At 34.6% G+C, this 22744-nt stretch overlaps 3 protein-coding genes across 3 annotated transcripts; 2 read left to right on the top strand and 1 right to left on the bottom strand.

Moving 5' to 3' along the window:
- The first annotated feature begins 28 nt into the window (after window positions 1-28).
- LOC113862197 lies at window positions 29-847 on the top strand. Its single transcript, XM_027495312.1, has 2 exons — window positions 29-629; window positions 702-847. The coding sequence occupies exons 1-2, from the start codon at window positions 29-31 to the stop codon at window positions 845-847; spliced, it is 747 nt and encodes a 248-aa protein (XP_027351113.1).
- Window positions 624-17130, top strand: LOC113861261 (cysteine proteinase inhibitor 6-like). Its single transcript, XM_027493963.1, has 5 exons — window positions 624-629; window positions 11884-12084; window positions 13739-13958; window positions 16458-16603; window positions 16788-17130. Exons 2-5 carry the CDS (start codon window positions 11899-11901, stop codon window positions 16923-16925), a joined length of 690 nt encoding a protein of 229 aa, XP_027349764.1. The 5' UTR covers window positions 624-629; window positions 11884-11898; the 3' UTR covers window positions 16926-17130.
- On the bottom strand, window positions 16313-21534 carry LOC113861260 (cytochrome P450 98A2). The gene is made up of 3 exons (XM_027493962.1): window positions 20939-21534; window positions 18491-18888; window positions 16313-18393 (listed from the first exon to the last, which is right to left on the bottom strand). The coding sequence occupies exons 1-3, from the start codon at window positions 21423-21425 to the stop codon at window positions 17749-17751; spliced, it is 1530 nt and encodes a 509-aa protein (XP_027349763.1). The 5' UTR covers window positions 21426-21534; the 3' UTR covers window positions 16313-17748.
- Between the last annotated feature and the right edge of the window lie 1210 nt (window positions 21535-22744).

The following is a 22744-nucleotide window of genomic DNA, read 5'->3' as shown; positions in this document are numbered from 1 at the left end:
AGGAGTGGATCCGGTACAAGATGATCCCATGGTCATTAGTGTAGACATTCTTAATTGCAGTGTCAGGAAAACGCTAATTGACCAGGGGAGCTCGACTGACATTTTGTATTGGAATACATTTAAACAATTAGGCATCCCAGAAGAAGAGCTCAGAGAATATCATGAGCCACTAGTGGGTTTCTCTGGGAAACGAGTGGAGACTCGGGACTGTATTGACCTGTACACCTCATTCGGGTTAGAGCACGAAGAAAAACGTATAAAAGTCACTTATCTTGTAGTGCATGCGAACACTTCCTATAATATACTACTTGGTAGACCATCCCTAAACAAATTGAAGGCCATAGTATCTACTCCGCACTTGGCCATGAAGTTTCCATCTAAAAGGGGCCGAATCGTTACAGTCCACACTGACCAGAAGACAGCTAGGGAATGCTACTTTGCAAGCCTACGTCTTAAGCCTTTCCATGAGAACAGCCGAGATGTCAACATTGTATCCCCTCGGTTGGAAGAGGAGTTGGATTTCAAACTCGATCCTATAGTGGATGAGGGGTATCGGGTTGAGTCCAATGAAAACAAGCAGCCTTTCCAACTTGGACTGAAGCCCGAACAGGTTACTTATTTGAGAGTCAGTTTGTCTATACAAGAGAGGCAAGCCTTTCAGAAAATACTGTAATATAATGTCGATTTGTTTGCCTGGTCAGCTTCTGATATGCCCGGTATAGACCCTGCATTTCTCTGTCATCATCTATCGGTTTATAAGGGTGAAACACCGATAGCACAAAAGAAAAGGAAGATTGATGGAGACAAAGCAAAAGCAGTAGAGGAGGAAACTAATAAATTGCTATAAGCCGGCTTTATCCGGGAGGTCAGATACTTCGCTTGGCTAGCCAATGTCGTCATGGTTAAAAAATTCAATGGGAAATGGCGAATGTGCACAGATTTTACTGACCTTAATAAGGCATGTCCAAAAGACGCATATCCACTGCCAAATATTGATACCTTAGTGGACGGTGCAGCAGGCCACAAGGTACCTAGCTTTTTGGATGCTTATTCTGGCTATAATCAGATTCGAATGTATCCTCCAGATGAAGATAAGATGACATTCATTACAAATTCAGCAAATTTTTGTTATCGGGTAATGTCATTCGGCTTGAAGAATGCAGGGACAACATACCAGAGACTTATGAATAAAATTTTTGAAAATCAAGTGGGTAAGTGCCTAGAGGTATATGTGGATGACATGGTGGTTAAGTCCATGGTATTGGAACAACATCTTGCCCATTTGGGGGAGGTGTTCAGGGAGGCCAGGAAGCATGGTACGCAGTTCAACCACAAGAAGTGCACATTCGGTGTAGCCAGGGGAAAGTTTTTGGGATTTATGTTATCTGAAAGGGGAAACCAGGCCAATCCCGACAAATGCCAAGCCATCATTGAAATGGTCAGCCCTCAGAATGTCAAAGAAGTTCAGTGACTTGCTGGTTGAATTGCAGCCCTCGCTAGATTTTTACCAATAATGGCAGAAAGGTCTCGGCCTTTCATCGAACTGCTCAAAAAATCCCAAAAATTTGCTTGGTCCAACGAGTATGAGGCCGCCTTTGTCCAATACAAGCATGTGCTAGCAGCACCACCTATGTTGACAAAACCGAAGCCTGAACAAGAAATGATTGTTTATTTGGTCGTATCAGATAACGCCATCAGTTCAGTTTTACTAAAAGAAATACCTGAACCGGCTACTGTATATTTCATCAGTCGAACACTCCAAGGTCCTGAATCCCGCTACCAGTTGATGGAAAAAGTAGTACTGGCCCTACTCCATACAGCTCGTCGGTTAAGACATTATTTCCAAAGCCATCGGGTGGTTGTGCGCACAGATTGTCCAATGGCCAAAATTTTGAAGAAACCAGAGTTGGTCGGTCGGTTGGTAGCGTAGACAATTGAGCTTTCTCAATTTGATATCCACTTTGAAAATCGACGCCCTCTTAAAGCTCAAATGCTAGCGGACTTCGTTAATGAGATCACAACACAAAGACAAATCACTTCAAATATGTGGAACCTGCACGTTGATAGATCATCAAACAGACTAGGCAGTGGAGCAGGAGTTATACCTGAAGGGCCGAACACAGTCACCATTGAACAATCCATTCGGTTCAGATTTAAGGCGTCCAACAATTGAGCCGAGTATGAGGCTTTACTTGATGGTCTTAGATTAGCAAAGGAGATGGGAGTTAAACACATTACTGGCTGAAGTGACTCAAAAATAGTAGCTAAACAGGTTAATGATACATATCAGGTTAAGGACTTGGTTATGCTCTAATATTATGAAGAATTTAAAAGAATAAAAGATGAATTTGATGAGACATGTGTTCGACACACACCAAGAAACATGAATGAACGAGCCAATAGGCTTGCTAGGCTGGCTAGCCAAAGGAAACCTGGGCAATTGCAAAGCGTGATTCATCAGGAAATCCTCCAACCCAGCATCACCAAACAAGAGTGCATGGACGTAGAAAATACACCTCAAAATTGGATGACCTCGATCATCCAATACCTTACCAGCAACAGCAACAGTTTACCAAAGGATCCAGTTTCGGCTAAGAAAATAAGAATGCATGCAGCTAAATACCTCCTCCTCGACAAAGACTTGTACAGATGAGGGATTTCAACACCTATGCTTAAATGTCTTGACGATGACCAAGCTAGCTATGTCATGAGAGAGATTCACGAAGGTATCTGTGGTACCCATTTGGGTGGACGAACCATGGCAGCAAAAATACTCAGAGCTGGGTACTATTGGCCGACACTCGCCTAAGATTGCCACATATTTTTAAAGAAATGCATCCCCTGTCAACAACACGGTCCTCATCTACACCAACATGCCGACACCCTCCACCCTATTAGCTCTCCTTAACCCTTTGCTATTTGGGGTATGGACCTCCTCGCCCCTTTCCCCTTAGCAAAAGGACAGTGTAAATTCCTCATTGTCGCCGTGGATTACTTCACTAAGTGGATTGAAGCCGAGCCCCTTGCTACCATCACGACTAATAATGTTCAAAAGTTCACTTGAAAAAATATCATCACACGTTTCGGTCTCCCTCATGCGTTGGTTATAGATAATGAGCTGCAATTTACAAATTGACGGTTCAACGAATTTTTAGAAGGGCTTCACATCAAACACAGGGTCATGTCTGTCGAACATCCTCAAACTAATGGCCAAGTCGAGGCTGCAAACAAAGTCATCTTACTCGAGTTAAAAAGAAGGTTGGGATCGGCAAAAGGAGAATGGGCAGAGAAAGTACCAGAGGTACTATGGGCTTATCGGTGCACATCGCAAATCACCACAAAGGAAACTCCTTTTCGACTTACCTATGGTACTGATGCCATGGTGCCAGTAGAGATTGAAGAACCTTCATTTCGAAGGGAAAATTTTGAGGATTCAACCAATAACGAATCTCTAGCCGTCAACTTGGATTTAATAGATGAAGTACGTGGCCAAGCAGTAATTATGACCGAGGCTAGCAGAAGGATAATGACAAGAAAGTTCAACTCCAAAATTAAGTCAAGGCAATTTTATGAGCATGACCTAGTATAGCGAGTAACCGGAGATGCACGACGAGAAGGGAAGTTGACGGCTAACTAGGAAGGACCCTTTTGGGTAGCGGCAATATTAGACAATGGAGCATACAAGTTGAAAACATTGGAAGGAAAGCTTATACCGAGAACTTGGAATGTTACACACTTGCAGCATTACTTTAGTTAAAGGCTTGTAATTTGTAATCGGTGTACTATTTTTCTTGCCTAGGCTTTGTCCTCTTAAAAGAAAGTGAAAAGGAGTTTTCTTGGGAAGGTTTTTAACGAGGCACATTATCAATAAAATACTTCTTCTCAGCTATTCGGTTTTTATGCGTCAAGATCTCTCTTTCAAGCACTTCATTTGAATTAGTTAAAACCCTCCCGAGTACCCCTACTCGGCCAAGGATGAATCGTTATTAAAATTTCCTCCCAAGTACTACTTTGCTAAGGTTGAATTAGTTAATTCCCTCACGAGTACCCCTACTCGGTCAAGGATGAATCATTATTAAAATTCCCTCCCAAGTACTACTTGGCTAAGGTTGAATTGATCAAATCCCTCCCGAATACCCCTACTCGACCAAGGATGAATCGTTATTAAAATTCCCTCCCAAGTACTACTTGGCTAAGGTTGAATTGATCAAATCCCTCCCGAGTACCCCTACTCGGCCAAAGATGAATCGTTATTAAAATTTCCTCCCAAGTACTACTAGGGTAAGGTTGAATTAGTTAATTCCCTCCCGAGTACCCCTACTCGGCCAAGGATGAATCGTTATTAAAATTTCTCCTAAGTACTTTTACTTGGCTAGGGTTGAATTAATTAAAATTCTCACCCGAAGTACCCCAACTCGGTTAATAAATAAGAAATAGAAGTATTCAGTTTTAAAGAAATTTCATTTGGTGGTTATAATCATTCGGTTTGGTTGTTTTTCAAGAAGAAGTACTCAGAATATAACAAAAAAGAGTTGCATTTGTATTCATATTCAAAGGATTACAAAATTCGAGTGCTATCGACCCATAAATACAAAGAAAATCAAAAAAGACAGTTCTAAATTTCCCCTTCTTCAGCATTAGGACCAGGGACCTTTAGAGCATGAGCATTTTTATTACTAGCAGCTTGGCTAGGGGCTTCGGCGTCAGGTTCCACATCTTCATCTACTTCATTATATGGTAAAAACTTGCCGCCAAAAAAGTCTTTAGTAATATCGAAATGGAAGTCGGCCGGGACTTGGCAGAATCCATGGCATTGACGACTAGCATGGTTGAAACCAGACTCATGTTCAAAAGCAACTTGCTGTGAACACTTCTCGGCAAAAGCCTTCATGTCGGTTTCAGCTTTCTGCCTTTCAAGTACCAGGGCTTCTTCCATCTCGGTTGACTTGGCCCTTAGGGCCTCCTCCATCTGTAAAGACTTCACCCTTAGTGCCTCCACTTCCTCCTCCTTAACCTTCAGTGCCTCCTCGGTCGCCTGGACTCGACCTTCTACTATACGGTAGTGCTCCTTATACCGATTGTCCTCGACTTCCAATGATTGAATGGTCTCGCCAAGACTAGACTGAGTCTCTCTGCTTTCAGCCAAGGCTTGTTGAGAAGTCGAATACGCTTTCTGCATATTCTTCATCTCAAGAATAGGATCTACAATCAGCTTTCGGAGCATAGTCGTTGATCACACTTGTAGCTCCGCATAGCAGCGGCAGAGAGATTCGAGGTCTAGGCTGTCGACTAACTCTTTCCCCGAGTCAGACAGCAAATCGGGAGCAGCGACCCGACCAGTATGTGTCCCAAAAAGGACTCGGTAAGCATAGCTAAAGGAACTATCGAGCTGGAGGAACTGCTGGCCCCTTCAATAGCAGCAATTCGGGTTTTCTTTTTCTCTCATTCTCAGGTCCTTGCTTTTGCCCTTGTCCTTGCGCCTCTTGGGCTGATTTTCCGTGAGGACTAGGTCTCGGGGAGGAGGGCGAGGCTCAGACATATCTAGGAGATGATCAAGTTGAGGGTGTCGGTGTTCCTCAATTGATGTATTTTTTGGTATCCTCTTCTTCAGAGTATGACGAAAAGTCGGCACATTAACACCTCGTTGAGCCATTAGACCTGCAATAAAAACAACAAGTCAAATCAATACAACTTGAATTAAAAATTAAGTATAAGGACGAAACGTACACTCCATGTCCAGGCGAGGATGGGGAGATTTTAATACTAGGAGTATGTGTCAAGCAGGAAGATCTCGGGGAAGAGACTTCAAATAATCTAAAGCCGATAACTCCTTAGCCGACAACAGGTCCTCAAAAATCCAGTCGTACCGGCGAGACACTTGGGTCCAATGGAAGGGAAAGGGGAGATTGTTTTCACTATCAAAGAAAAAATTTCTACCTATAGGTTGGATGATTACTTTGAAGTAGCCGGTCTTGAAACCCTTAAAAGATGAAGCATAAGGCTTAAACAGTGGCAACTCTGGTTGCCTTATTAAAGAATTCCATCTTGCTAAGTCTGATGGACAACTACAAAAAAAATAAAGAAATAAACCTACACTAGGTTCTATATAATTAAATTTACAAAGTACTCTAAAAGCTTGGATAGTCGCCCACTCATTCGGATGGAGTTACGTCGACGCTACATTTAAAACCCTCAACACTCCCATTTGGAAGTCGTCAAAGGGCAATTTTATACCTAGTTCTCTAAACATATACTCATATACAAAGAAGCCATCCTGGCACCTCCTAGAAAAACAAATTCAGGATTTCCAGTTTCCTCTCCTCGGCAAGGGTCAACCGATATAGGGGAGGAATTTGAGGGCTCCCATAATGAAATATCAACATTGTCAACAAAGGCTTGAAGACTTTTATAATTTCTAAATCGACAAAAGTAAGCGGCTACTTCACCGTGTACCCACTCGTATCTGGGTACTAAACAGGGAGGGAATATTGGTCTTTCTCTCGGGGGGCTTATGCTTGATAGGGGTTCAGAATCAGAAGGCGACGCAGACGATTCGGCTTCATCATTGCATTCTCTAATCTCTACTTCTTCATTTACCCCAATCGGTCTTGAAGAAGTTTCTACCCCCCCGTCGGTTCTGTCAGCATTATGACCATCGACACTAGTCGGCATAGATGAGTCCGACAAGGAGTCCTCCCATTTCAAGGATTCGGCTATGGTAAAATAAGGAAGGGAAAGAAAAACAAAACGTACCTCACAAGTAGTCGATTTGAAAGAAAGAAATTTTGAATACCCTTCGGTCTGGAGCAACAGTGTATACTTCTCGGATCAGATAAAAAGTGGAGAACAAAATACCTAGACCACCATGTACTTATAGGAGACATGTGGTCGGGCATGCGAAGGGTCACCTCTCTTCTAAATTGTTAGATCCTTTCCAGATCAACGCTTGAGAGGAGGCACCCCTTCGTCTTGCGCATGCATAACGAGGAAACCCTAAAATATCCTGAAACCCTAAAAACTTGAGGTTCTAGAATAATCTTTTTTTTAAGTATTGTTTATCTTTTATTTATTTACTTTTTACTTCTTCGGTCTGCGCCACTTTGAACAAACCGAATACCCCCTTGGTATTCCTCCACACCCTTTAAACCGAATACCCTCTCGGTATTCTTGCTCTTCCAACAAATTGAGTACCCTTTCATTTATATGTTTGGTACTTATCTATATTTAAAGCCCTTACCTCGTACCTCTTCGGGCTTGGGGGGCTAGTGTACTGGGTAGGGAACTGCTCGATCCTGCATATAGGAAAAGGAAATCGAGTACCTATTTGGCCCAGATTGGCCAAATACAACTCTCAAGATTTAAAGGTAATTAACCCAATTAGGGATAATAATCAAAGTATTATCTATTTTAAGGAAAGGGCCAAATTCAAGGCTGACCCAGCAGGCCCATTAGCCCATAAAAATGCCTATAAAAGGAAGGTAGGAAGTATAGGTAAATGGTTGACTTTCATTATTAAATAGCATTTATTGCTCAGAACTGAATTCTGACTTCAGCATCGGAGTGCCTTTTGCAAGTACCCTCCCCACGTCAGCAATAGCTGGAGAGACGTCATCATTGTAGATTAGAAACTTAAAGATTAGTGTTTCCCAAACAGAAACAAATTTTTTTTAAGAAAAAAAAAATGTATGTGTGTCAAATATATTCCCGTGCTATGTGATTTTAAGGAATACTCTAACTAATATCTAAATATTTCCAAAAAAAAAAAACTGCTCTCTAAATATAAATCTTTATAACCGATTTCTAGATATAGTAAGTTTCTTAAGATAATGACACATATAATAAATAAGAAAGAAGTTATTATAATAATTCAATAATGCAAAAATGATATCAATATTTCTTTAATTAATTTCTATGCATAAATGGATATTTTATAAATTTGTTAATTTCCTCTTTAGTCAATTCTAATTAGAAGTTTGATTGGTATTTATAAGGGATTACAAATTTAATAAGGGTACGTTTAGATAAAGGATGAAATTAAATAGAAATTTTTATATGAGAAAATAAAAGCAAAATAGACTGAAAATATGTATTATTTAGATGGATTAAAAAATTTCTACTTATTTAGATGAATAAAAAATATAAAATATATGATAACTTTAAAATTATAATAAAAAATTATTTAACAAAAACAATTACTATAATGTCTTTTTTAAAATTTTTATATTTTCTATATTATATATAGAAAATTAATATTTAAATTAAATATAACAGAAAAACTCCACGATTTTCTTTTCTTTTTCTCTCTAATTTAGGGAAAGAATAGTCTAGGGATGACAATGGGTAGGGTATGGGTAGGGTACTATAGTACCCATCCCCATACTCGCGTTTTAAAAAAATACCCGTACCCGGCTCCATACCCGCGTGGGTATGAACATTAATCCTCGTACCCGTACCCTCTGGGTACCCGCATACCCATCTTGTACCCATTACCCGCGCTTGTTTGAGAAAAAAATATTTATAAAGAAAAATATATTTATATAACTTCACATAAGTAGCATAATAATATAAAAATTCAATATGTAGTGGTACAAATATAGATAAAAAATAAATATTCAAAGATTATAAATGTCAAATGTATCTTAATATAATAATTTTCTAAACTAAAATTCTTAGAAACAATAAGCGAAACTAAAGACACAAGTTATTTGTCAGTGATAACCATATCTTGTGTGAGATTTGATCAATTGACAATGTTAGAGCGACAATGAAATAAATCTGTACAAAGATTGTCCCTTTGTGTGGGATCACTTGGTGACCTCTTGTGACGCCATTGACAACTAACTCTAATGAATTTGTTAGGTTTTAATGAGACAAACATTGAAAACAATAATATAGTTAGAGTAGAGAAGTTCAATACTAACAACAGAAAGTGAATATATAAAATATTTTTTTTAACTTTTAAATTTAAAATTGTAAGAAAAATAATAAATTTAATTAAAATAATATAATATAATTTATATATATATATATATATATATATATATTAATACTAGTATTTTTAACTCATATACTATACGAAAGTATATAATCAAAAATACAAAGTTTTGAAAAATTATTTTAATGAATTAAATATTTATAATGTATATAAATTTTAAAAGAAAGAATTTGAATAAAAGATAAATAGTTACAATAAAATTTTATAATAAAGAAATATACGTATATATTAAAAAAAAATTAACAAATAAAAATTAACAATAATTTTTTATATTTATATCTTTTCAAAAACTTCTTTAAACGTGAATAAATAGTAAAAATAATATTATTTAGATTCAATAGATTATAGTTGTGCTTGTAATACATATGTTGCATAGAAAAATATTATTTTAAATTAAAATATAAAAAATAAAATTTAAATATTATTAATAAAAAATAAGTTTATGGTAATAATAGGTAAATGTAAAATTTATAAAATATTTACAATATATTTATTATTTATCATTCACTTTATGATTTAAACATCAATATGATTTTATTAACAAAAATATTTGTGTAAAAAATATTTTATGTGTGTCATATATAAATAATATTTTAAAAAAGTCAATCTTATATTAACTATGTAATAATTAAATTGTATTAGCATAGTTAAATGATATAAAATAGTAAATAAATTTTTCTATTAAAAATATAAACCAAAATAAATTTGTTGGTTTACTTTATTATTAAATATATTTTTATATTAATCTTATATGTAATATAATAATACAAAAATTCAATGCATAATTATAGAATAAAGTTTAAGCATATATATATATATATATATATATATATATATATATATATATATATATATATATATATATGCGGGTATCAAGCAGGGTGGGTACTTAAATACCCATACCTGCACTCATCTCCATTAAATTTTACGAATTTTTACCCACACTCATACCCGTACCCGTATAGCGGATAACTACCCTACCCATTATGGGTAAATTTTACGGGTGTCCATCGGGTACTTTACCTATTATCATCCCTATTCCCACCACCTTTTCTTCTGCCTAATTTTCTTATTCCTTCAACCAAACACTTAAATCCTCTTTCTTTCTCTTTTTAATTTCCTTCTTGTTAAAGACCTCAATTCAAACATGTTTAAAGGATATAATTTCTTCCGTCGTATCCTTCATAAAACAGGTAATTATATCTTGTTATTTTTCTAAAAAAATATAAATATTTGAGTAAATAAAAAATTTATTAATATTATTTAAGTCACAAATTGACATAAAGTGATTAGTTTGAATAAACTTTTAGAAAAGTTTTTATCAAGAAAAAAATTAATTTAAAAAAGAAATATTTTTTCATAAATTATAAATAATATATCTTTTAAAATTTTAGAGAAATTAAATAAGAAATCCTATGAAAAGTTAGGAAAGCATAAATTGTTTAAAACTTGTGAGAAAAAAATTATTTATTTTTATACTAATTTTTCTATAAAAAATTTTTAAAAAATTTGCCCAAATTGAGCTATATATTTGGTGTCCATTTTTTTCAAATGCAAATACTGCAAAAGAGTGTAAGATCCAATTTGTTTCCTACGTTGCTGGAGCATTTTAGAGGACAAATTACGAAATCGTGTCCGTTAATCACAATAATCTATTTTAACTTAATAAGTTGTTATATTTTCTTATAATTTAACTATTGATAATTTAATAAAAAATATAATTCTGCAATTTTTTTTCCGTTTATTCTAGTGTTTCTCATTAAATATTTGAAGAAATACAGGTGAATTGGAGGGCTGAGCATGTATTGCAATTACTGTTACGAAAGCTCCCAAGTAATAAATACAGATAAAATTATCTATACGTGTTAATTATATTTAATAATTCAAAATTAATTTTATTTTTAAATCAAACATGCAAATAGGTGATCTATATCTAACCATAGACTTGAATGTGAGATAGAGTGAGCTTAACATCAGAAGGTTAATTTGTTATTTGTAGGAGAAAATTTAAGTACAGTTTTTTAATTAAGTACTTTTTATGTTTATTGATTAAAATTAAAATTGTACATTGACAATTTTTACCAACATTAGATATAGATTTTTTATTGAAATGAAATTATAATTTAATTAATAAACAGTATAAAAAAAATCTAAAAAATTATACTTTTTTTTATCTTTATTATTCTTCAATATCATAGGTCGGTCATTTTTATGAAGATTTTTTTTTCTGAAATTTTTATCTTTAGCATACATTGGGATTATTATTATTTTACTATCCACTTTTTTTTTAGTCAGGCGCAATGCTAGTATAATTTTCTCTTACGTATTTTATTGTTATCTAAAATTTATTAAATATTATAAAAGTTGCATGAGCATATTATTAATTTAACAATTTTTATTAATTTTTTTATTTTTAGTAAATTTTTAAAAATTCCAAAGCGTGTTCCTAAAACTTCTATATTATTTATACTACTTTTTTTTTTTGTCTTTTTCAAAATTTAATTTTAAAAAATGTGTTTAATAAGTTTCTAAAATTAAATTTCAAAATTTATTTATAATTTTTTACAAAATTAATTTTTAAAAATAATTTTACATATTTTAAAAAATAAGTTTTAAAGGTAATTTATAAATAATTTTTAAAAATATATTTAATATATGCTAAAAAGTAAATTTTAAATGCGAAAAGTGAGTGATTAATAAAAAAAAGTTGGTAAAGAAAAGTAGTTTCCAGTTTTCACACGTAATCCAATCCAACAATTAAAGCCCATGAAATTTGTGGATCGGGTCCGAAGGGAAGACCCTTTCCTTAACAGGTAAGTCACCATGCGTAAATCATCAACAACAAACATTCAAAGCTGAACGCAAAAACGTTTGATTTGGGGTTACAGAATTTGAGAGTGAAGATGACGAAGCTCTTTGGGGTTTGTGTTGCTACTTTGCTTGCATTTTTTGGGCTCTGTGAGTTGGGTCTGTGCATGCAACACGACAACCTCATTAGGATGAAAGTGGGAGCATACGAGGCCAATCTTAACTCTCCTGAGATCGAGAACCTTGCTCGTTTCGCCATTCAAGAGCACAACAACAAAGAGGTTTTTTTCTTCTATTTTCAGTTTTTTATCCTTGATTTCATACATCTACGTATTAAAGATTGAATTTTGGCACTTGGGTTTGATTCGTTAATTAATTCATTCAAATGGGTTTTATTTCTTTGATTGAAAGCAAGTGAATAAACTAAATTCTCTCTCTCTCTCTCTCTCTTTTTTTTTTGTTTCCTTTCTTGTCCAATATTATTCGTACTTATTTTCTAGGTTGTCTGTTGAGATTCCTCTTCTGTGGCATTACTTGAACATATATTTGATAATGGGATGATAAATTTGGCTGGCGGGGCATCATGAAATATCTGGACATGCTGGAAATTGTTAAGAGGAGATTTGTAGTAATTGATAATAGTCATAAATAAAACGCTTGTTATTTCATTTGGTTTTGTAATAATTGTGTTTGATGCAAGGATGAGTACCCACTGTTTTAATTATTTTCATTGGATTATGATATTTATACTAAAATAAAAAATGAATATTTTACGAAAAACTAGTGATATGGAGGAAATATGCTATAATAAAGGTAGGTAAGGTGGAGACGCCCCAGAGGATTTGTAATTTGTTAGATATATCTAGAAGTTTAACTGATCAAGGCAGGGGTTTTGTGAGGAAAAATAAAAAGGACTGTGCATGCTTGTTGTTGTTGGAGGGGTTTGGTGCATTATCATGTTGACATCTAGGATTCCCAGATATAATATAAACTTGTGTTAATTGATTCCTGGGCAAAACTTAGGTCCAGCTCCTTAAATGCTTTTGGTGCTATTTTCCAATTTAAATTAGGGTTTTACCTTGATAATCATCAATTTCAATAACATTAAATTCTCACCTTTTACCCAGACAAAATTCTAATTATGATTGGAAAATAACACCAAAAGCACTTACGGAACTGTAACTAAATTAGGGTTTTTTCTAGTGTACTGTAAAAAGGTGTAGGATTAATCTGAGATCTTTTTATGCAATTATCCCCTGTAATTGTAGGTATCTCCTTCCTCTCAATATTTTGAGTTAGACATTCATGTGTAGAAGATTTTAGTTCGTTAGTAACTTTCAAACACCTTTTTTTTTATTTGACTTTCTCTGATGGATATCGATTTATAAGGGTTCCTTGTTTTGTATACTTTTCATCTTATACCCTTGTATCCAAGATATGTGGGAATAAAAGGCATGAATCAAACACCTTAATTTTATATTGCTCTATTCACTGTGTTCTGGCTTCACAATTATCCATGTTTGTATCTTCTATGTAATATATAAAGCCAGTTTTCAGTAGTCTCTCTTTTTTGGTTGCTCCTGTATTTGTTGAAGTTAATGTCAAGTGAGTACAAAAACAGTTAATTATTACTCAATTGGAGGATAGGAGAAATGACAGAACACTGGGAAATGTGAGTATTTGAGGAGAGAAAGATACAATAGCTTGTCTCTTAAATACTGTTGTGGTTGGAGCAGGGATGCAAGACTAATCCATGTATATATACAGCTTTATTGTGTTCTACATCTACTTTTTTTGTGGATTTATTGTTTCCAGCAAATTGATCTGTGATGGAATTTTCTCAACTTTGCAACTCTGACACCATTCCCCTTCCCTTTTGACAATTTGCCAACTATTAAATCAAATTTTAAGCATATTTATTTTCCTCTTATGCAGAATGCCTTTCTTGAATTTGCAAAGGTATTGAAAGCCAAAGAACAGGTGGTAGCAGGTAAGATATATTATCTTACCCTGGAAGCAATTGATGCTGGAAAGAAGAAGATATATGAAGCCAAAATTTGGGTGAAGCCATGGATGAACTTCAAGCAATTGCAGGAATTCAAGTGTGCTCATGTCATCCCTCCCTTTAGGAGTTCAGATCTTGGTGTTAAGCAAGGTAACTTTTTGCTTATATCTACTCATGAATTTCCATGTAGAACATTCTTTTCTTCACCCCTTTCCTGCACCCTGTTTCCCCAATTCTATGTTGAATTTAGATGTACTTTTAGGTAGCATAGAAGTTACTTTTTTTAATCTGTACAATGTGCAGAATTTTATCTCAGATGTTAGCAACTTCATTGTTAAGTAGGAAATGAAAATGGTAAGGTCTGTTGTGTTATAGTTTCCTTTGTGATATATGAACTGGACTGCATGATGTCTGCTAAAGGTTGCAAAAATATTATGGATAGAAAGAGCAGTCCATTTTAGCATGGAGTATTCTTTTAACAATTGATATTAGATAAACATAGCCATAACTTGTATGCCTGGAGGTTTTTATAATTTTCTGTCGTATCATTTGGAGTTGTTATCAGTGGATTTGGCAATGTTTGAAGATTTTTTGTCCCTCTTGTAAGTACTTGAATTCATCCAACTAAACAAACAATTCACCCCCAGTTGGCTTAAAAAAATAAAACAGAGAAAATTTAAATATCTTTACTGGAGAAATAATTTTTAGCTTCATCTGAAAAGTTAACTTTATAGTTACTGGAACTTGAATTACTACTAATAGTTATATAATGGTCTAAAATTAATCAAGACCATCTGTTTTTACTGTATAGATAATTAAGCCATCATTTGGTTGATGAAAAGAAAATGGACAGGGTGAAAATGGGTAGATAGAAAATGGCAAAAAAATGATTAGAATTTTACATTGTTTTGTATTGAGAGAAAAAGAAAGAAATGAACAAAGCCAAAGTCAATTTCTCTCTTTTCTTGTTTGGATAAATAGAAAACGGTAATATTTGAAAATTATTAGTTCATTTAAAAGACAAATATGACCCTGCATATGGTTGAAAATGAAGAACAGAAAAAACACAAAACAAAACTCATGAGACCCATGCTTGGTATTAATTTTCATATAAAGTATGCCCTTGCAGGCTGCAATCGCTAAGCTACAAGGGAGATGAAAGGTAGTAATGTCATAGCAAGAAAATTAAGGGGTGTTTAGTTTGAGATGTTTTATGTATTCATTTTTTGTTTTGACTTTTAATTATAAAATTATTATTTTGTTTAATTTAAATTTGATTCTTCTTTATATTCCTGTACAAATCTTTGAAATCAGGAAACAAAGCAAAAACAAGGTGGCATTTTTTGTCATTAAATGTGAAAAAAAAAAAAAATTCTCAAACCAAGGTATTTCTCCCGTTGTTTCTGTGTAAATTGCAAAGAATGAAAAACTTCACAGTATCCTCACTTGTTTTATCTGTCACCCATTTTTTCTGCTTCACCAAAGTAAACAAATTCTCTTCTCCTTACTTTCTCTCTTTCCAAATTCTTTTTTCTGTCTTCTTTACTCAACATAGTGTAAATATGAACTCTATCCGTAGTGGAGTCAATAGCTTTGGATTCAGTTGCAGTTTACTCTAGGCTGCTTGTAACGCAGCACTTGCAAGGGAAAGCCCTTATCAAAGGGTAATTGAGATAAGCATGAAAGACCCTTTTCCAGCTGGGGAAGTTTTAGTTGGAGTTCTCTTCTCTAGATGATTCTGTTTTCAAAGGCTGATGAGGAGGAAAGCAAGGGTATGGAACAAAGGGTTCCTACGTGGCACTTCTTTTAGGATCAAAGAGAAGAGAAAATTGCTGTCTGATAGTGGAAGTTTGATGAATTTCTGGAACAGTTTTTTCTATTCCTTGGCATTATTAAATGCAAAGTTTGTTTGTGACTACATGAATATTTTTTATTGCTTCAGATTAAAGTGATCTCTTGGTTTCAACTTCTCTTGCAAAATAAACTCATTGCTTGAAACCTTCAAATGCTTTTCCTCTGTTTTCAATATCCTGGGCAATGGAAAAGAACTTCTCACTTAGTTTACGAACTTCGGGTTTGTGGCTCTTTATTACCTATCTCCAGCACATGCTTGAGTTTGGTGTCATGAACAAAAGGCTCAGCACCTCTTGTCAGCAGTTGATAAGAAACTAGAGGGCATTGTATTTCTCCCCCCTTGAGCTGACAGTAAGTTCTCTTTATTGGACTAGTTATATAGCAAGGACTCGACTATGTAATTTTTTGGCTATAAAGCTATCAAGAGGTAGTTGATTTTTACCTTATATTGTTGCAGGAGTTGAGCAATGATTTTATAGTGCAAATTCGTCATTTTCATTCTTCACCTCTACCATAATTTCTGGGTCCTTTGAATATATGCTGAGAGAAGTGATACTCCATCACCCCTCCAAAACTTTCTAAAGTTCAATTGTACATACACATAATAACTTATTATTAAGTATATATTGCACCATCAAGTTTTTTATTTGATTCTCTGCCCCTGCTTGTGCTGATTTTGACTGCACGGTTGTTTCTCCAAAAATAGCTTCTCCCTCTTTCTTTTATTTCTTAAATTGTTATTTTTCATTTAAATATCAACTATTGTTTCTAACAAGTGTACCGCTTTTAATTCAGAGGGACCCAAATTAGGATGGCATGAAGCACCCATTCATGCTCCTGAGGTCAAGGATGCTGCAAATTATGCTGTCAAGTCCATTGCACAGAGGTCCAACTCTCTGTCTCCTTATGAACTTCTGGAGATTGTTCTAGCCAAGACCAAGGTGAGCAGTTCTATTATCAATTTCTGTTAATAGCATGCTTTCTGTATCTGAGTATTCAATCTCCATTTATTGTACACTTCTGCCCCTTTAATAATTGTTTCTTCCCCTCCTTTCTAGGTACTTATTTCTATTGCTTTTTATGCTTATTTATCTTCTCAATTTACATTCTTTGGTAACAATGCAGGTCATCAATGATTATGTCAAATTTAACTTGCTTCTGAGGGTAAGCAGGGGAATCAAAGAAGAGAGATTCAAGGTTGAAGTAAATAAGAAACTAGGAGGAAAGTTTTATGTGAGCTGGATGGAGAAAGATCATTCCTGAGTTGATCAACTAACCTTGTATTTATTGATGCCAGTGGAGTGATGCTGTATGAAAAATTTACTTTAATGTGAACGTGTTACGGTTATGTGCATTGCTCTGAATGTTGTAAAGGGTAGGTAATACGTATACGAACTATTTGAGATACATATGCTACATACCTTTCATGTATTATCTGTAAATAGTGAGTATATAATTAGTTTGTCTTGTAAATCCATTCTGTTTTAGTGTTCTTGTTTATATACATGCTTTGTGTTTCTTTTGGTAAAATAGCTTTACTATGTTTGTGAAAAGATAACCGATGCGTCGTGGACTAGTTGATGGAGCATGCATATACTCTCACCTGCTATTTCATTTATCGAGAAATTTTTTATGAGCATAGAACTAACAGTACATTCATAATCAATCAAAGTATTACAATACATTAGAAGAGAGACAAGATGGAAAAATTCTGAAAAGGGATTGTTTTGTGTCTAAAGAATGAGCAGTTAAGTTGGTGCTCATATTAGAATTACTCTCATTTGTCTTAGTATCCTGTCAATTATTGAATTCCAATTCTTTTTCTCAAAGGGGACTTAACAATCGACAAGTAATGCTTAATATAGCATCTGATGTTCATTAAGGTAACCATTAGCTTCCTTCCACCGAAAATAAAAGTATATAGATTACAAAATTATTCAGGAATTTAAATCCAAAGTCTAAAGGGGACAAAAGTCAAAGTGGCTGAGTTTTCCTTAAATTGTGATTTGAATTATAGTTACATAAACACTGCGATAGCAACAAGGAAAATTTGTGAATGGAATAAAAAGCAACATTATAGGAAAAATTAAATCTCAGCAGGCACACGTTTGTACAAGTGTGAGGGAAGCCTAGGAGAGGGCACAGCCTGCAATGGGGTTCTCATGTATGTGACCAATCCAGGGCTCTCTCCCAAGTCAATCTCCTCAGCCTTCATTCCTTCAGGTGGGGTCCAACAGAAATGATGCAAGAGATGTCCCAACATGGATGTCACCAAGTTGATTCCAAGTTGGGCACCCGGGCATATCCGACGACCCGCTCCGAATGGAAGTAGCCTATAATCATGACCCTTCATGTCCACATCCTCCTCAAGAAATCTCTCGGGTCGGAACTCCAATGGATCCTTCCACACGGCCGGGTCACGGGCCACAGCCCATACATTTACATGCACATTTGATCCTTTAGGAATATCGTAGCCTCCAACTTTTACATTGGCATTTGCACGATGTGGGAGCATTAGAGGGGTTGGTGGGTGAAGCCTCAGTGTCTCCTTTGCAACGCATTGTAGATATGGCAGACTCGAGATGTCGTTTTCAGTCATTATCCTTTCAAACCCAACCACACGGTCTAGCTCCTCGTGGGCCTTCTGTTGCACTCTTGGATTTCTTATCAACTCAGCCATGCCCCACTCTACTGAAATTGCTGTTGTGTCCATACCAGCTGTGATCATGTCCTATCCAATGAAAAACAATCAACTTTATCAATTCTGTTTTCAAACACCAAAGTTTTAAGAACAAAAATGTTTTTCTAATTTTAAGAATAGAACTTACCCAGAGGAGACCAATGATGGTGTCTTCACTAAGGTCATATTTTTCTTGCAAAGTGAGGAGGGCATCTACAAAATGTTGCTTTGCATCACCAGATTTCTTGCGTGCCTGAGTGTGCTCTTCCATGATGGCTCTGGTGAGTCTGTCACGGCGAGCTCCATGCTTTGCAAAAGCCTCTTCTTCTAGTGGGAACATCCAACGCAGCCATGGGATGTGTTCTGCCATAGCTAGAGATGCTCCTAGTTTTAACCCATTTTGCACAATAGCCTTGAATTCTACTCCTTGTTCATCCATCACCCCTTCTGAGTTCACAAATCTTTTTCCAAATGCCAATCTTGTGATGTTGTTGAAAGCAACGGCCCCCACGTACCTCTTCACCAACACACCTTTCCCCAAATTTTCTGCTCAAAATTTTACCAATGCATATTTGCTACATTAGAATGCTCCTCTTGATTCTTTAAATTTATTAAAATAAAAATGGAGTTTTTATCCCATGTAACATTTTTTTTCCGTGAAGATGACTTTATGATTACAACATACAAATTATACGCTGCCCATACAACGTTACTATAATTAGAACAAATTTCATGTACAAGTCTTACAACTTAAAACGAAAAAAATTGTGAAATCATATAAAGTTTATGAGAAATTATCCTTCCGTGTGTTACTAAAGCACCGAAAAATTAGGTAGACCAACTTAAATTGGTGCACGGTTTAAGGGAGACCGAAAGCAAAAAGACATTGAAGTTGCTTGAACATATAATAAGCAAGCCATGCATCATCATCATAATGCAACCAACTTTACCCAACCACTAGATTAATTGTTAGATAAAATAAAAATAGGAAAAGTTGTTGTATCTTATTATTAAAACATGTTAAAAGTTAGCTAAGCCAAAACATTTTATAGAGGTTTTGATTTTATCAGACTAATTGATCAACATTATTTAATACTACTAAATTTGCTTGAAAGTTTTACCTACGTTCCATTACCAAATAAAAGTTATCATAGAAGTGAAAGACGCCCAAAGTCTCAAATTGCATCAATTGCTGTCTCTTTTTGGTCGGTCACTTAAGACTTTACCTAATTTGTAGCTCATTTGTTACTAACCCCTCAACTAATTCATACAACTAGAGAGTACCCCAAATCATTCATTGTGCCCCAAAAATTATAACTCTATTTTAAGGAGGGAGGATTTATTTATTTATTTGAAAGCCAATTAGCAATTAGAGCTAACTCTTTTATTCTATTTTCACACTTGCTTCACTCGGTTGTGGACCAATAAGTCTATTTCCTATTTCTTTTCTCTTTTTTACATTATATCTATGAATATGAATAAATAAATATAAATAAAATAATCAATAGATAAAAGGAAAACTTCACGATGATTCAAAAGCCCGTTTGACGAGGTTGGCAAAATAGTTGCTCCGCCATGTGCCATGTCTCTCATTCATCCATATTTGACTACGCTGACAGTGATGTCCAAACGGGATTCCCATTATATGCTTATTATATATATTAAAATTTTAATTAACAATATTTACTCGTTGCTCTATATTATAGTTAATATATATGTACAGACTCTGCATTTTTTTTAAATTAAAAAGTATAAATATCATGTAAAAATTCAAAGTGTAAATATTAAAATCCAAATTAAAATAAAGAAAATAATTTTAAAATAAAAAAAGAACGTTTAGTAGTTCTGGTGCACAAATACTCAAGTCAAAATGTAACGTCAATTTCAACATACATACCCAACAGACTTAATGACAAAGCTTTTAATTGTAAATACAAAATTATTTTAAATAAAATCTTCTACTTAATTACATACATAAATCAATATTTTCCAAAAACAAAAAATTCTAATGTATATATGAATATCTTCCTTGTATGTAATAAAAGAAGAAAATTGCATAATTATTTGCCATCACAAATATTAATGATTTTGAATAAATTCATATATTTGCATATATAATTAATACTTCTTGAACATATACTTTTGCTAATTTATATTGGAATATCTGCCTGAAATGCTAATAAAAGAATTGCATTAGTGACAAATTAATTTCCATGACAAATTTATTTTAAATATGATTTTTTTTTATCTCTAATTAGAAAATGTTATCGTCTTCTTTTCATTTAAAAATAATTATATCCACCAAACAACAAAAAATCAATAAAATATAAAAAAAGATAAAGTATGAAATGATAAATGCAAAAATGAATGAAAAATTTTGAATAGAGATAATTGAGATCCGTCGTTTCTTTGTGATTAGTGTTATTCAATTATTAATGCGTTATTTTTCAGACAAAGAAGGAAACGTACGACGAAACACGATTCCTCACAAAACACCGTAGAAACCTAACAATAACTCAGACGAGGCATGGTGTTGTTCATTCAGAAAAGAAAAGGAACACAATTAAAAACTCAAGCCAAATAGTAAAGAACGTACCAGTATTGGTGCAGTCCATGAAAATGGATTCAACCATGGCAGTGACTTCATCTTCCCTAATAGGCCTCAAAGCATCAAGACGCTTGGCTGAGAAAAGCTCGAGCGTGCAAACCTTCCTCACCTTCACGTAGTGCGGCCCATAATCTGCCCAAATCAGATCCTTCCCGTCTCTGCTGAACTTCGCCGCCGAGCGGCTCCGGTGGCGGTCGGCCAGATGCTGATCTTGTTCCTTCAAAACCTCTCTGGCCAACTCCCAGTTGGAAACGATGACGTTTAGCGTCGAACCAATCCAGACCGATATGATGGGTCCGTATGACTGCGCCCACTCGGCGTAGCAGCGGAACCGAACGGGCTTTATGTCGTAGAGGTTACCGACAACCGGCCAAGGGCGTGGACCCGGAGGGAGCTTGAACCTTAGCCTTTGATACAGCGTGTAACACAGGAAAAGGGTTATGAATGAGATTGGTATTATGAGAAGCAGAGCCATTGATTGAAATTGAGGTTACTTTTCGGTGGTGATGACACTGTGTCTGAGAAGAGTTGGAGGCAGGTTGATATTCATATATATTAGCAAAAAAGAGGGAGTTGGTGAAGATTGGATGTATGTGTAATAAACGTTTCCTTCAATATACTGTACATGGTTAGCATCTATTCAATTTTTTTTTCTTTTGTTTTTTTATTTTATTTTATTTATTTTTGTTTCTGTGGGTATAACAAAAAGTACCACTAATTGACTTGAGGTTACCAACCCCGTAGCAAAATAGAGTAATGAATGAATAAAGCATGGGAAATTAAATTCCTTATTTATAATAATGAGGTGGGCTGAGCAGTTCTAATCGTTTTGACTTTAGGACGAAATTGAAGTCATTACAAAAATGTTTTTAGAAACTTCAACAAGTGTCTACATTTAGAGATAAAAAAAATGAAATATAGAAAGCAAAATAATAAATTTGGTGAATGATATGATTTGATGTAAAAGAAAGGAAAGAGGAGTTTTAATGATTAAAGTGTTTATAAATTAGAGGTGTAAGTATTATTACGTCTAACATTAAAAAATTAACAATTTTTTTATAACATTTGTTTAATAAGTTCTAAAACAGTAAAAAAAAAAGAAAAACATTTTCATTTTTATGTGTACAAATAGTTATTATTTACGATGGAGTGCGGTTGAATGGACAACTGAGTTGATAAAACATAGAGGCGTGGCGTTAGGATGAGGATCAAGTGACGCGGAATGGGAACAGGTTGCGATGCATTGAATCGTTGGAAGTATCTGTTTTTGATTTGATGGTTGGTGGGGTTAGACTTTAACCATTGGGGGGTTTGGAAGTGAATTGTGGAAGAATCAAAGGTGGGTGAGGATGTAGACCCCATCCTCCTTTTCCCCCCTGCAAATTTTCAAATTACTCTCTGAATTGCTTTGTTATGATTTGGCATCTATGGATGACAAGCTCAAGTTGCTGCTTTTTAACATCAAAGCCTTTGGCGTATACCAATTACCAAACCATATGTCATCCATTCTACTTGGATTTATCTGAGAGTTATCTTTTTTTGTGTGGTTGTAACAACTTTTAACATTCGTATACATCGTCTTATATTCACTAAATTTTGTACAACTGAATCTTAATCATTACTTTATACTCTTAATCAAACTATAAAGATTGAAGGTAAACTTTAAAATAATAATAAACAGTATTTAAAGCGAGTTATAAATATAGAATGAAAAGTTAAATATATTTATTTTTTATAAATTTAATAGTTATGTTAATCAAATTTAGTATTATGAAATTAACCACAAAGTTTACT

Source organism: Abrus precatorius, unplaced genomic scaffold, assembly GCF_003935025.1.
Source record: "Abrus precatorius isolate BTA unplaced genomic scaffold, Abrus_2018 Scaffold3, whole genome shotgun sequence".
NCBI classification, from domain to species: Eukaryota; Viridiplantae; Streptophyta; class Magnoliopsida; order Fabales; family Fabaceae; genus Abrus; species Abrus precatorius.
The sequence above is the reverse complement of the archived record's forward strand: the minus strand, read 5'-3'. Positions and strand labels throughout refer to the sequence as shown.